Consider the following 12,694-nt stretch of genomic DNA (forward strand, 5'->3'; position numbering starts at 1 on the left):
CTCCGGTGGCCGGCCTATCACTGGGAAAAAACGAACTTGTCATTCGTTTCCTTAAGGGAGCTCGTCGGATGAACCCTCCCCGACCCCCTTCAATCCCTTCCTGGGACCTGTCTACGGTCCTAGAGGCCTTAAAGGGCCCCCCTTTTGAACCGCTTCAGTCTGTCGATATGAAGCTTCTTTCGTTCAAAACCGCTTTTCTACTGGCTCTGGCCTCAGTCAAGCGAGTGGGGGATTTACATGCGCTATCTGTAAGCGCTGACTGTCTCGAGTTTGGGCCTAATGACTCCAGAGTCATTCTCAGACCAAGGCACGGCTATGTCCCCAAGGTGCTCTCAACACCGTTCAGAGCACAGGTCATTTCGCTGTCAGCCCTTTCCTCGCAAAGCGACGAAAGCAACGCGAGCTTCATCTGCCCCGTCAGGGCTCTCAAAACCTATATTGCGCGCTCCGCCTCATTCAGGAGGTCGGACCAGCTCTTCATATGCTTTGGTGGGCGCACCCGAGGTCTCGCCACCACGAAGCAGAGCCTATCGCGATGGATAGTAGACACTATCTCGCTGGCTTACAAATCTAAAGGCCTTCACTGCCCATTCGGCATCAGAGCCCATTCCACCCGAGGTATGGCCTCGTCATGGGCGTGGTCCTGCGGGATACCACTGGATGATATCTGTGCGGCGGCAGGCTGGGCCTCTCCGTCCACATTTATTAGATTCTATAATCTGCAAGTCCCTGCCCTGCAGGCCAGGGTACTTTCTATATAGACGTGCTAAGCCTTATCAAGTCCCCCTTTTTTCGTTCCCTATATAAAGCTCACTAAGGTTGGCTGTTGGGACTGGGATTTCTCCTGCTATAAAGCCCCGGGCTCTCGCCTCGGGCTGTGACAGGTCGAAGTTCCCGAGCACGCACGGCGTTTTACATTGTGTTCCCATAGCGTAAGCTAGCTTACGCAGTACGAGAGTACTCTCGAAAGGGAACGTACTCGGTTACTAACGTAACCTCGGTTCCCTGAGATGAGGGAACGAGTACTGCGTAACCTGCCGTGCTATGTGCTCGGACCGGGTGATCGCTTCAGTCGATTTAAAACCTGATCCCTATGGCGAAGCGGTGGCTTATATAGTTCCAGCCCGCCTATTTTGGTGCGCTCAGACGTCCAATGGGCGCGAAGCGCCCCCATTGGTTCGTTCCTCTCCGCCGCCTCACCATAGGTTGCTGCAGTTGCCACAGCACAGCCAATAAGCGCGCGAGCCGCTTCGCTTAGGTCTGCTGTGCTGCAGCACTGCGTTTTACATTATTTAAAAATTAAGGATAATTTTTGGCCTCATATTCTCGAGAAAAGGGGACCTTTTCCCATAGCATAAGCTAGCTTACGCAGTACTCGTTCCCTCATCTCAGGGAACCGAGGTTACGTTAGTAACCGAGTACGTTATTTAACAAAAAAAGAAGCCTAAGGTCGTGTTAAATAGATGGACTTGGCAACTCTGCAATTGCAATTTTTATTTGTTTATTTTTATTATTATATATATATATATATTTTTTTTTACGAAGAGGCAAGAAACAAAAAATTGGATTACAGAATAAACCACTGTACAAAGACAAATGTTACGAAATATGACATAAAATTGTATGCATCAATTATCAGCACAAAGACCCCAGTATTCCTGCAGGTCCTTAAAAAGTCAGTTTTATAATGCCATGAAAAGTCTTCAATGCTATAAGAAGAGTAGTGCTTCTTCTTAATTTAAGAGGTTTTAAATCTGTGTCTGGTTCTGTTTCAGAGGGAGCTGGACAGCACCGCCACACTGCTGGCCAGCCGACAGGACGACAGCGAGCACTCCAGGAAGAAACTCATCGACCAGAGCCGGGACTTCAAGAAGAACACGCCTGAGGTGTGCACTTCCTGTTGAGTGTGTGTTCTCTGGCTCCGGGATACACTCCTCTGTTTCACCAGCCCTCGTCTGGCAGGAGATGTTTCTTTTAACTGTTAACACCAGTACCTCAGGACGTGACTGCATGAAAACGGCCGTCACGTGTCTTAAATGGAAACATATACCGTACTTTTCGGACTATAAGTCGCACCTAATTATAGGTCGCATCAGTCCAAAAATATGTCATGATGAGGAAAAAAACATATATAAGTCGCACTGGACTATAAGTCGCATTTATTTAGAACTAAGAACCAAGAGAAAACATTACCGTCTCCAGCCGTGAGAGGGCGCTCTATGTCTTCAGTGTAGACTACAGGAGCACTGAGCAGCATAGAGCGCCCTCTCACGGCTGGAGACGGTAATGTTTTCTCTTGGTTCATGTCAAATTAGTTTTGATAAATAAGTCGCACCTGACTATAAGTCGCAGGACCAGCCAAACTATGTAACAAAGTGCGACTTATAGTCCGGAAAATACGGTAATTGTTTTTGTATGATTGCTGGTTAGTCGTGACATCATGTGGACTGGAGAGCAGACATGCAGGATGTGCACTTTATAATAACTACTTTATAATGCTATTTTGTATATTCTTTGAGCTTTAGGTGTATGTTTTAGTGTGCTATTACAGTGGGATTTACACATTCAGACTAGCTTGTGCCTTTGTGGCCTTTTGTGCACATTCAAGTTTTATTACTTTTATGTCACAGATTGATGTCATTCGTGTGAATTAATGACACTGTTAGCAGTGGGTTTTAGTTCACTGATGTTCATTCAGTCTTTAGCTTCAGATCAAGCTGACTTTAATGACACTGTCTGACATTATTGACTATGATCAGATTGTTTAAAACAGTTATATTCCTTATAAATATATAAGTGTTGATTATAATTTTTAATAATATAGCAGTGTTGTTGTTTTTCCTCCATCATTTCCTATACAGTTTTATTTTAGTTAAAATGTTTTTTATATCAATCATTGGAAATCAAGTCCATTTGGACTTGCTCTGCCAAACGTTTCTTTCTGTAATTCTGCAGTTGTCAGGAAAGCTGCTTTAAAAAAAACCACACATTTTAGTCTTGAGAGAAAAGTTATGTTCACCTTTTGCCTTCCGCTCTGTGTGGCGGTAACATCAGTCTTATGTTAATGAGCCAAATCATATCATTGTGACACACAACAAGGAGGATCTCAACATCTTGGGCTACTGGTGGGCCGTTGTCTGTCAGGCAGTACGTGAAGAGGGCGCCTGGGAAATACACTGATGCTGTGAGAAGTGCTCTGTGTGTGTGTGAAGTACACCTGTCAGGTCATGTTTCTTCCTGTCTAACTAACAGTGTCTGTGCTCTACGTGTGTCTGATGTAGGATCTGAGGAAGCTTGTGGCTCCGCTGCTGAAGAGTTTTCAGGCCGAGGTGAGTTTTCTCCTGGGCCATGAAAGAAGTAAACCAGCAGATGATTGACTTAGAGTACCGCAGAAGAAGACACAGTCATTATGAGTAGATCTGTTTGAGGCACAATCAGGTGCTGTTAGTACGTGTTGGTGTGGATGATATTTGCTCCTCTTTCTCTTCTAGATCGATGCGTTGAGTAAGAGGAGTAAAGAGTCCGAGACGGCCTTTCTGAACGTCTATAAACGACTGATTGATGTGCCAGGTAAGTCTGTGTCACAGTCCTATCACGTCTACAACGAGTTCGGTTTCATTTTTGTGACCGTGCCACAAGTTCAAGGAAAACAAGAGGAAAATCTCACCCTATTTGTTTTCTTTATTTTTCAAAAGCACAAAAAAACCAATTAGGCCTAACTGTTGTAGGCTGACCTGATCTCATGAAAGTGCGTAGTGTAGCACGATTTTCCTTTTTTGGCGTAATTTTTATAGCAGAAATGGACTTTGGCGTGCAGAAAATATTTAATGAGATCTGGCTACTAAAGGAGAAACCATGGCATGGCTGGTTCAGTGGACAGAAATACGGGACACATATAATAAGAGATTACACGTGTGTGGGGCAAATCTCAGCTCAGTCCGAGCGCTCATGGTACACACCTGCAGGTGCCACTGTAGTTTTACTCATTCCTGCAGCTTTCAAGTTTATACTAGCCTTAAGGAAATTCCTGCAAAGATTTATCCAATGTATTAGGCCAGATGAGTAAATGAATCCACAAACTATCAGATTAAATCTGTCATTTGAAAACAGCGCGAGTGATTCAGCTCTACTGCGTCTTCTCTCTTGCACTCTCTCAAACCAGCTTCTCATTGGTGCATATATATTTTATTTTTTTGGTTTGTTGAGCTTAACCTGCCAAATAAACACAAAATTATGTGAAAATATCCGTCCTGGCGAGTGTCCTTGTGAACAGTGGGTTTGTCTAAAGAACATTTTATAGGGCCTATTATTGTTTAAAAATGGACCCTATACAAAAAAAAGAAAAGGTTTAAAATACAGGCCTGTGGATCTTAATTTCTTTTTATAAATTCACCATTTGTAAACTGTTGTTTAGTGTTAATGTTTTAGGAATATCAATAGCATTTGTATTAAAAGTGTATTCAAGGAACGTAGTCCAAAAACAAAAACGAGAATCGAATTGAATCGAGAGCTTGTGAATCGAAATCGAATTGATTCGGGACATTTGCATCGATACCCAGCCCTATTCTACGACCTGCGCCGCTGGAGACACTGAATAACTTCTTCATGTAACGAGATAACATGACATTCTCAGCATTTCATTTCCAGAATAGAAATTGAAGGAGTTTATTCTCAACATTTAATTCAGACTTTTCACTAAATTTAAAGGGATACTCCACTCCAAAATGAAAATGTTGTCATTAATCACTTACCCCTGTGTCGTTTCAAACCTGTAAAACCTCTGTTCATCTTCAGAACACAATTTAAGATATTTTGGGATGAAAACCGGGAGGTTTGAGACTGTGCCATAGACTGCCAAGTAAATAATGACACATTCTGTGTCAGCTGCGCCACAAGGATGCTCTGTTTTCCTTCAAATCAAAGCATAAATACACATAGGGTGTACTCACACTAGGCACGGTTGCCATGAACCGGGCCCGAGTACGATTGTCCCCCCTCCCCACTCCCCCTCTGGCCTGCACTCACATTGGAGGGTTTCAGCATTCGTGCCGGAGCACGCTTACGTCATTATGGTGCGCGACGGTTTTGGGATAAACGGGAAGAGCGGCGCTCTCTGAACACAATGGAGTCCATCGCTCTGTTTTCTTTGTGGATAATTTTGTGTCGTTTTGGTCCACAGCCCTCTCACAGCCTGTTGTTAAACAGATGTGTCGCCTTAGTGGCGCGAAAATGTTCACGTAATCGTGCTGCTCGTATGAGGAGGTTTGCAAGGTACCAGCTGAAGTGCAGCAAGGACTTTGCAGCTGCACTTTTGGAGCGTCGCAAAACCGTGACGCCACGCGTCCTGTTCCGTGCTCCAACCTTCCGTGCAACCTTGTGGTGCGACTGAAACAGACGAGCGTAAGCAGTTTGAGTGATGTGAAGAGACACAGAAGAGACTTAACTTATAGAGAATACAACCTTATTCCCAAAATTCAATTATTTAATTCTCAATTTTACGTTGAAATATTTCTTGAAATTTATTAAGTTTAATCTCGCATCATAATTACTTTAACCTCAAGATGGTTTTAATTTTGTGTTATTGCTTGGCCCTAATCCTCTTCTCAAATGGGCACCACTGACTTCCAGAGTTTTTTGTTTTTTCTACTATGGACGTCAGTGGTCCCCATCAACTTTTCGGATACCAAAATTTTTCAAAATATCTTCTTTTGTGTTCAACAGAAGAAAGAAACCCGTACAGGTTTGGAATAGAGCTGAAACAATGAATCGATTTAATAGATTAAAATCGATTATTAAAATAGTTGTCAACTAATTTAATCATCGATTCATTGCTAAATAACTTTTATTTGCCGTAAGCAGCTCATTTCGTGCAGCCACCGGAGTTTTTACTCAGCCAGTACAACAGGAGAAGTAGCGAATAGCCAATAGCTGGCCTCGTTTTATGTCACGTGCTTCCCGAACAGCGTCTCTGCAGCATTCAGCGGGATGTGGGAGTACTTTACTTTGAGCCTTCAAAAAAAAGGATTAACCTGTAAACTCTGCACTACTGAACTGTTTAAGGGGACGTTCACATATCGCGTCTTTTGCGTGCTCAAGTTCGTTATTTCCAACACCGCACCGCATCGAGTTAAAAACATCTCAACTTTTCAGAATGCCGCAAGCGCATCGCGGGTCATGTGACAAGAACTAACCAATCAGCTTCATCCTTTCCCGTAACAACGTTAAAAGCTCAGTCAAGATGAAGGAACAGCTGATCATAGTTGTATATGGATTTCCATTTTGAAATAAATTTAGTAGCAGAGCTACTGCAAGCGATTTTTTTGAACTGCAAATCCATTTATCCTTTGCTGAAATTTCTGCGTCTTCAAGGAGAGAGCACGTCATGGTTGCTTAGCAAAGGCAGACGCCTCAGGGGCGCTTCTGCGCGAGCGCTTTGGAAAGGAGGAGAAAGCGGCGCGCCTAGCGTTTTCCACGCGTTTTAGGCGCGATTTGTGAACGGCCCCTAAGACTTTTATTTGTGCAGATTCTCCAGTACAATGTTGTTTGCAAATGTTTAGTCGTAAAAGCTGATAACATTGCTTTTTAACAGTTAACATTTAAAGCTTTACAAACATGTTCTGTGATCAGTTTGTCGTTTACCAGTTCAAAATTCAGTCGTGCAGCCTAATTATGACTGAATGAGAGAGGTAAATGTAGATATTTGAAATGCACTTTTTTTCTAAGTATTCACTGCTCTTTTTCACACAGCAGGTTTTTTGTGTGTGACTGTCCAATTTTTTTTTTTCTGGACAACCTTCTGATGGATTTTACTTTAAAATTGTGAGTTCCATTCAGGTTTCATGCCATTGGCACTTTATTCGAAGGATTGTTTACAATTTCACAGCAAAAGCTATGAAGCTGTTTCCCAGTAAATAATAAAATACAATGCACTGCAATTTTATTCTGTTTTATCCTTATTCTTCGTGAAAATATGTTCTGAAAGATTCCTTAATAAGCTTTGTTCAGGATGTTAAACTACTTTAGGAGCTCTAAGGACTGCCATGGTGAAAACATTATTTTAAATCTACTTGTGAAATTTGTGAGTATGGGTCAGTGTTCTGATTGCAGAAGAGTTCGACAAAGGATTACTAACACAATAAAACAACTCCAGGTATATTTTTGATGAGGATATGACAGTGCAAAATGGTTAAAATCTCTTAAATCTATGCTGAATGATAAAGACCATTTATTAATAATTTACTTGGGGAAAAAATGGAAAAAACTAAAATATAAGTACATAAACCGATTAATCGTAAAAATAATCGACGGATTAATCGATTATCAAAATAATCGTTAGTTGCAGCCCTAATTTGGAACAAGTGAAGGATAAATAAATGATGACAGAATATTCATTCTGGAAGTGAACTAATACTTCAAGTTTGAACCGTACTTGTAATATGGCTTTATGTGATTATTAATCTTCAAAAAGATATGATTTTATTAAATTAATATGAGCAACGTACATTCAAAGTAAAAATGCAGCACTGTTGTGTGTTCTCCTGGCTCACAATCAGTGAATACTGCACACTTATGCCAAGAGACTGCTTATGATGCACTGTTGATGAATTATGACGTTTAGTGTTTATATTGTAATCTGTTGTAGATGGTGGCAAGATGCATATTTTATCTCCCTTATTTATTTGAATGGGCGGCTGGAAGTAGTATAGCATGGACATTTCAAAATAAGAGTCCCATTGTTTCAGAATAGTTGAGAATTAATCTTAAGCATAAAATATTTTCTGATTATAATTGAACGTAAACTCTTGTAGCTTCTCTCTGGTCTGTCCCGTCGCAGGAAGAAAAGACTAAGAACATTAATCACCATTAACTATGTAGATTTCTCAGGTATTGGCACAAAATGTCCGTGATCTGTGTTTCATTAGAAACATTATTATTGTACCAGCAAAATCTAATATTGTTTGACCTCTTAGTATATTGGTGCAAAATCCATTTTCAGTACACACTGAATAAAACATTTTAAACTTGCAGTTACCCAGATTTACTGATTAGTCTGAAGTTCTCACTGAATGTGTGCTGAAACATGTCTGATTAAGAAAAGATTCTGAAGATACACTATTTAATTTTAGATTGTATTGGTTTCTTCTTAATGGTAATTCAGTATTAACTTTATTTGTGCAGTTCTTTAAAGAGGCTTTAAAATAAATAAATTGAGCTTAAACTGTGATTTATAAACCCTTAAGATTGTCTGTGCCCAGATGGGGAAGTAAATGTGTCATAAGAACCTGTGTTGATCAGCTTTGTGAGAGCTTTCCTGAAGGCAGTGTTAACTGTGGCCATCTCTTTATCTTGTGTGTGTGTGTGTGTGTGTGTGTGTGTGCAGATCCGGTGCCAGCGTTGGAGTTGTCGCAGCAGCTGCATCTGAAGGTCCAGAGGATGCATGATATAGATACAGAGAACCAGAAGCTGCGCGAGACGCTTGAGGAATACAACAAAGAGTTTGCTGAGGTCAAGAACCAAGGTAAGACACACACACACACACTTGTAACACTGGAAACATCCTGTCATCTTTTCTCCATGACGTAGCAGATGTGAAGTTAGGCTGAGACTCAGGTGGCACAGGCACATGGAAATATTGGTATTGTACTCGTTCTGGAAAAAAGTGCATTGCATTACTGAATATGTTAGACTGTGCAAATCTGGGGCTTCAGTATCAATCTCTGTCGAGCAGCTGTCAGTACACAAGAATCATCTCCAGTACTGCAATGCACATAGTTTTCTGCAACACATCATAGCAGCGCAAACCCTCTGCATCATTATTCATTTCTCAAGGCTGTTTAAACACTAGGGTGTGTGTGTGTGTGTGTGTGTGTGTGTGTGTGTGTGTGTGTGTGTGTGTGTGTGTTCGTGTGTTCACTGAACCTTGCCTTGTGTCTGTAGAGGTGACCATTAAAACACTGAAGGAGAAGATCAGAGAGTATGAGCAGAGCATGAGGAACCAGGCAGAGATTCTGGCCCTGGAGAAACACCAACAGATTCATAAAGACTACGCTGAGAAAGAGAGGTCAGTACCCATCATATCTCATCTTTAGAAGAACAGCAGGTCATGTGGTATTTTAAAGTGTCCTAAAATTGTGTTGGAGTCCCTTACATCGTCATTTTCTCAGAATATACATTTAATATTAGTCATTGATTTCAGAGCAAACCCCGCCCTTCCTCATATGGAAGGCATTTTCTGCCAAATTTAAATAAATAAATGAAATGATTCAAATTAAAACCAGATTAACTATTTCATTACAGAAAACTGTACGCAAAATATGTGACAAAATTGAGAATGAAATTAAATGATTTCATTTTCACGGTGACATACCTGTCAAATTGAAAATTAAAATGCAATTGCTGATTTCACATTTCATTTTCAATAGAGTCTGGAGGCAAGACTGCCAATATTAAAATGAAAAGCAAACGTGAAAAAGAAACTACACATACAGTTTTTACAAAGCTCTTTATTAACGCTCACGCAATAATAGTGACACAATTCAAATTTAAATGTAAATTTTACTTGTCATTTTAATTCCTCTTTTATTTCACTGTTTTCATTTTCAAAGACAACCTGCATGCAAATTATATGTTAATGAGTGGGTGTGGCTTATTCAAGTAAAGGCGCTAGAGACAATCGTCGAAGTCTCGTGTGCATGAGTTGAATGGTGGTTGAAACAATGTGTGAAACGACATTAAAATGTAAATATATTGTAATCGAGACATGGCGAATCTGTTAGTGAGCTTTTGCGGGAAGCTGCTACAGCATTAGAACGTGGAAGAAACAACCAGCCTGACCAGCATTCGTCAAACCCTCGACCCACTGCAGTTCCTCGGCCTGAGCCTCCACGAGACTCCCCGGAAAATCTGCTGTCCGCTGAGTTTGTGACGGCTGCAAAATGTCCAAGTGTATCCAAGATTAGGGCTGCTCCGATCACGATCGGCCGATCGTTAATGCGCATCTCGTCAGTAAAGCCGGTTCTCTAATCAGCGGTTAATTCCATCAGGTGCGTGATTTCACATAGAGCAGCTGTTACTACACAGAGTCATTGTTAACTGAGAAGATGCGCCAATAAACGCTGAAAATGAACGTGGATTTGTGCATCTTCTCAGTTAACAATGGCTCTGTGTAGTAACAGCTGATCCGATCGTGGAGCACCCCTATCCAAGAAAGTTTCAACTCGTAGCAAAATGAAGTCATTATCATCCGAAATGTTTGCTAGCTGGTTTAATTCTGCTGCTATACTGGCCATAACCGCCATTATAGCTCCTCCACGTAACAACGTAATTGAGCCACACCCACTCATTAACATATAATTTGCATGCAGGTTGTCTTTGAAAATGAAAACAGTGAAATAAAAGAGGAATTAAAATGACAAGTAAAATTTACATTTAAATTTGAATTGTGTCACTATTATTGCGTGAGCGTTAATAAAGAGCTTTGTTAAAACTGTATGTGTAGTTTCTTTTTCACGTTTGGCTTTTCATTTTAATATTGGCAGTCTTGCCTCCAGACTCTATTGAAAATGAAATGTAAAATCAGCAATTGCATTTTAATTTTCAATTTGACAGGTATGTCACCGTGAAAATGAAATCATTTAATTTCCTTCTCAATTTTGTCACATATTTTGCGTACAGTTTTCTGTAATGAAATCTTTAATCTGGTTTTAATTTTAATCATTTCATTTATTTATTTAAATTTGGCAGAAAATGCCTTCCATATCCTCAAGCCTGCTCTGCTCTGATTGGTCAGCTGGACAAGCCTTGGTGGATACGTTAGCCGAGTGCTAACGTGACTAACTGATGAAAAAATACAGTTTGTGAACCAAAATATGTCTACTGTAATGTTTGAAGAATGACAGACAAAAGACGCTGTGTCTTAACTTTTAAATCCGAACCTAAATAAGTCACACTCTCTTCTCTCCCGCATTAACCCTATCACTGCCGCTGGATCACAGCAGTTTCACAGTGATTATAACGTCTGTGTGCTACACTGCATTCTTTAATTATTAAACAATGTAATTAGAACAACATCAGTCTACATTAACCAACACATTCTTAGGAAACAGTTGGTTCACAGCGTATTATCAGAAGTACTACAGTAATATTGTGCTTCACCTGGAAACCTAAAGCCGCACTAGAAATACATTACATATTAGCACAAAAACCTAATACTTTGAGCACTCAGTTGAAAACGTACACATAACGTATCAATCGTACTTACAGGTTGTGGTTCGGAGAGCTTGTTAGTCCAAATTAAGAAGATTAGAAGCCAACCAAGATTAGAGAAGCAGTCCTTGTTAAAGTGACATGCACACAACAGAAGGTCTGAGTTGTGTTTCTGTGGTATCCTTGAACACACTAACAGAGGAAGTGTTTGTGAGCAGGTCAGACTCTTGGGATTATACAGATGTGTTACTCAGTGATGTATACCGGTGACAGACACAAGTATGGAAATATGACGGCTCCTCAAGGTTGATTCAGAGAGACCCTATCTTTATTCATCATGCACGGTTTTGATTAACAACTTTGCAGATTGTTTTCATTGAAGGATAACTACGTTATAATCTGCAAATGAGGTATAAAAAAAAAACAACAACATATGACCTGTTCTTTTATAAAATCCACAGTTTAGATGTCTAAATCATGAGCGGTCACGTTACATGTCACTTTAACTGCCATTGAAGCTTTAGACATGCCATTAACTTCTGAGTTCTGTTCTGCCACTTCATATCGTGCATTTTTAGCAGGTTGTTGTAATTGTCCACATCATTCATTTGTAATGCTGAAGGTCTTTAAATATTACATTTTCAACCCTGATCAAACTCACAGAGCAGTTGATTAACAGTAATTCACCTATTGTACACTACATCAGCACCATCATCAGAGATGGACCGGTCTAAAGCAGTTATCAGTCTCGGTGAGTCAAGTGTCTCTCATCTGTTCTGACAGGAAGTTGCAGGAGTCGCATGAGTCTTTGGTTGGTAAACGACAGGAAGCTGAACTGAGAGCCCAGACCCTGCAGACAGGTACTAGCTGCTCTCACGTCTGTTTTAATTCATTTGGTTCCTTTTATATGTTTCTGATGCTGCAGCAGTCAGATGGGTGTCTCCATGTGTTTCTCTCGTCCTGATGAGATTCAGTTCCATCATTCAGTGTGTGTGAAGGACATCATAAAATGAGTTTTACTCATTCCTCCATGAACTGATGAACAGGAGTGTGTGTTTGTGTGCTGGAAGTTATGTTATATATGTTATATTGTAATATTGATCATTATATGTTGTTGTGTGTCTTTGCAGCACTTGAGCGAACTCAGACGGAGCTTTTTGACCTGAAAACCAAGTATGATGAAGAGTCGACTGCAAAGTGAGTGTGTTTGAGTATGAGGATCGTCATTCACGTTTATATAACTCTTTCATGTTCAACTAGCTTCTGATTATCGACTTACGTTGTACACTATAGAGGGATTATTTGGTCAGATTATAAACTAAAAGTCTAAAACTTAAAGTTTTAAACCAAAACTAAAAATCTAAATTTGAAACTTAAAGTCCAAGTAGAAAATTAATTTGGTATTTAGGATTGGGCATTTGGTCATTTAGCCATTTAAGATTGAGGATTGGGGATTCGGGGATTGAGGATTGAGGAGTGTATGCAAATT

General features: G+C 40.4%; 1 protein-coding gene across 2 annotated transcripts in view; it reads left to right on the top strand.

Moving 5' to 3' along the window:
• The window catches only part of cux1b (cut-like homeobox 1b), a 31,686-nt gene that overhangs the window by 5,119 nt on the left and 13,873 nt on the right, over positions 1-12,694 (top strand). For both annotated transcript variants that reach the window (XM_059533663.1, XM_059533662.1), the window contains exons 2-8: positions 1,776-1,886; positions 3,282-3,329; positions 3,492-3,570; positions 8,381-8,518; positions 8,938-9,061; positions 11,989-12,065; positions 12,336-12,402. In XM_059533663.1, the coding sequence (XP_059389646.1) occupies positions 1,776-1,886; positions 3,282-3,329; positions 3,492-3,570; positions 8,381-8,518; positions 8,938-9,061; positions 11,989-12,065; positions 12,336-12,402 (644 nt within the window). The remainder of the gene's footprint in view (positions 1-1,775; positions 1,887-3,281; positions 3,330-3,491; positions 3,571-8,380; positions 8,519-8,937; positions 9,062-11,988; positions 12,066-12,335; positions 12,403-12,694) is intronic.

Source organism: Carassius carassius, chromosome 41 (assembly GCF_963082965.1).
Source record: "Carassius carassius chromosome 41, fCarCar2.1, whole genome shotgun sequence".
NCBI classification, from domain to species: Eukaryota; Metazoa; Chordata; class Actinopteri; order Cypriniformes; family Cyprinidae; genus Carassius; species Carassius carassius.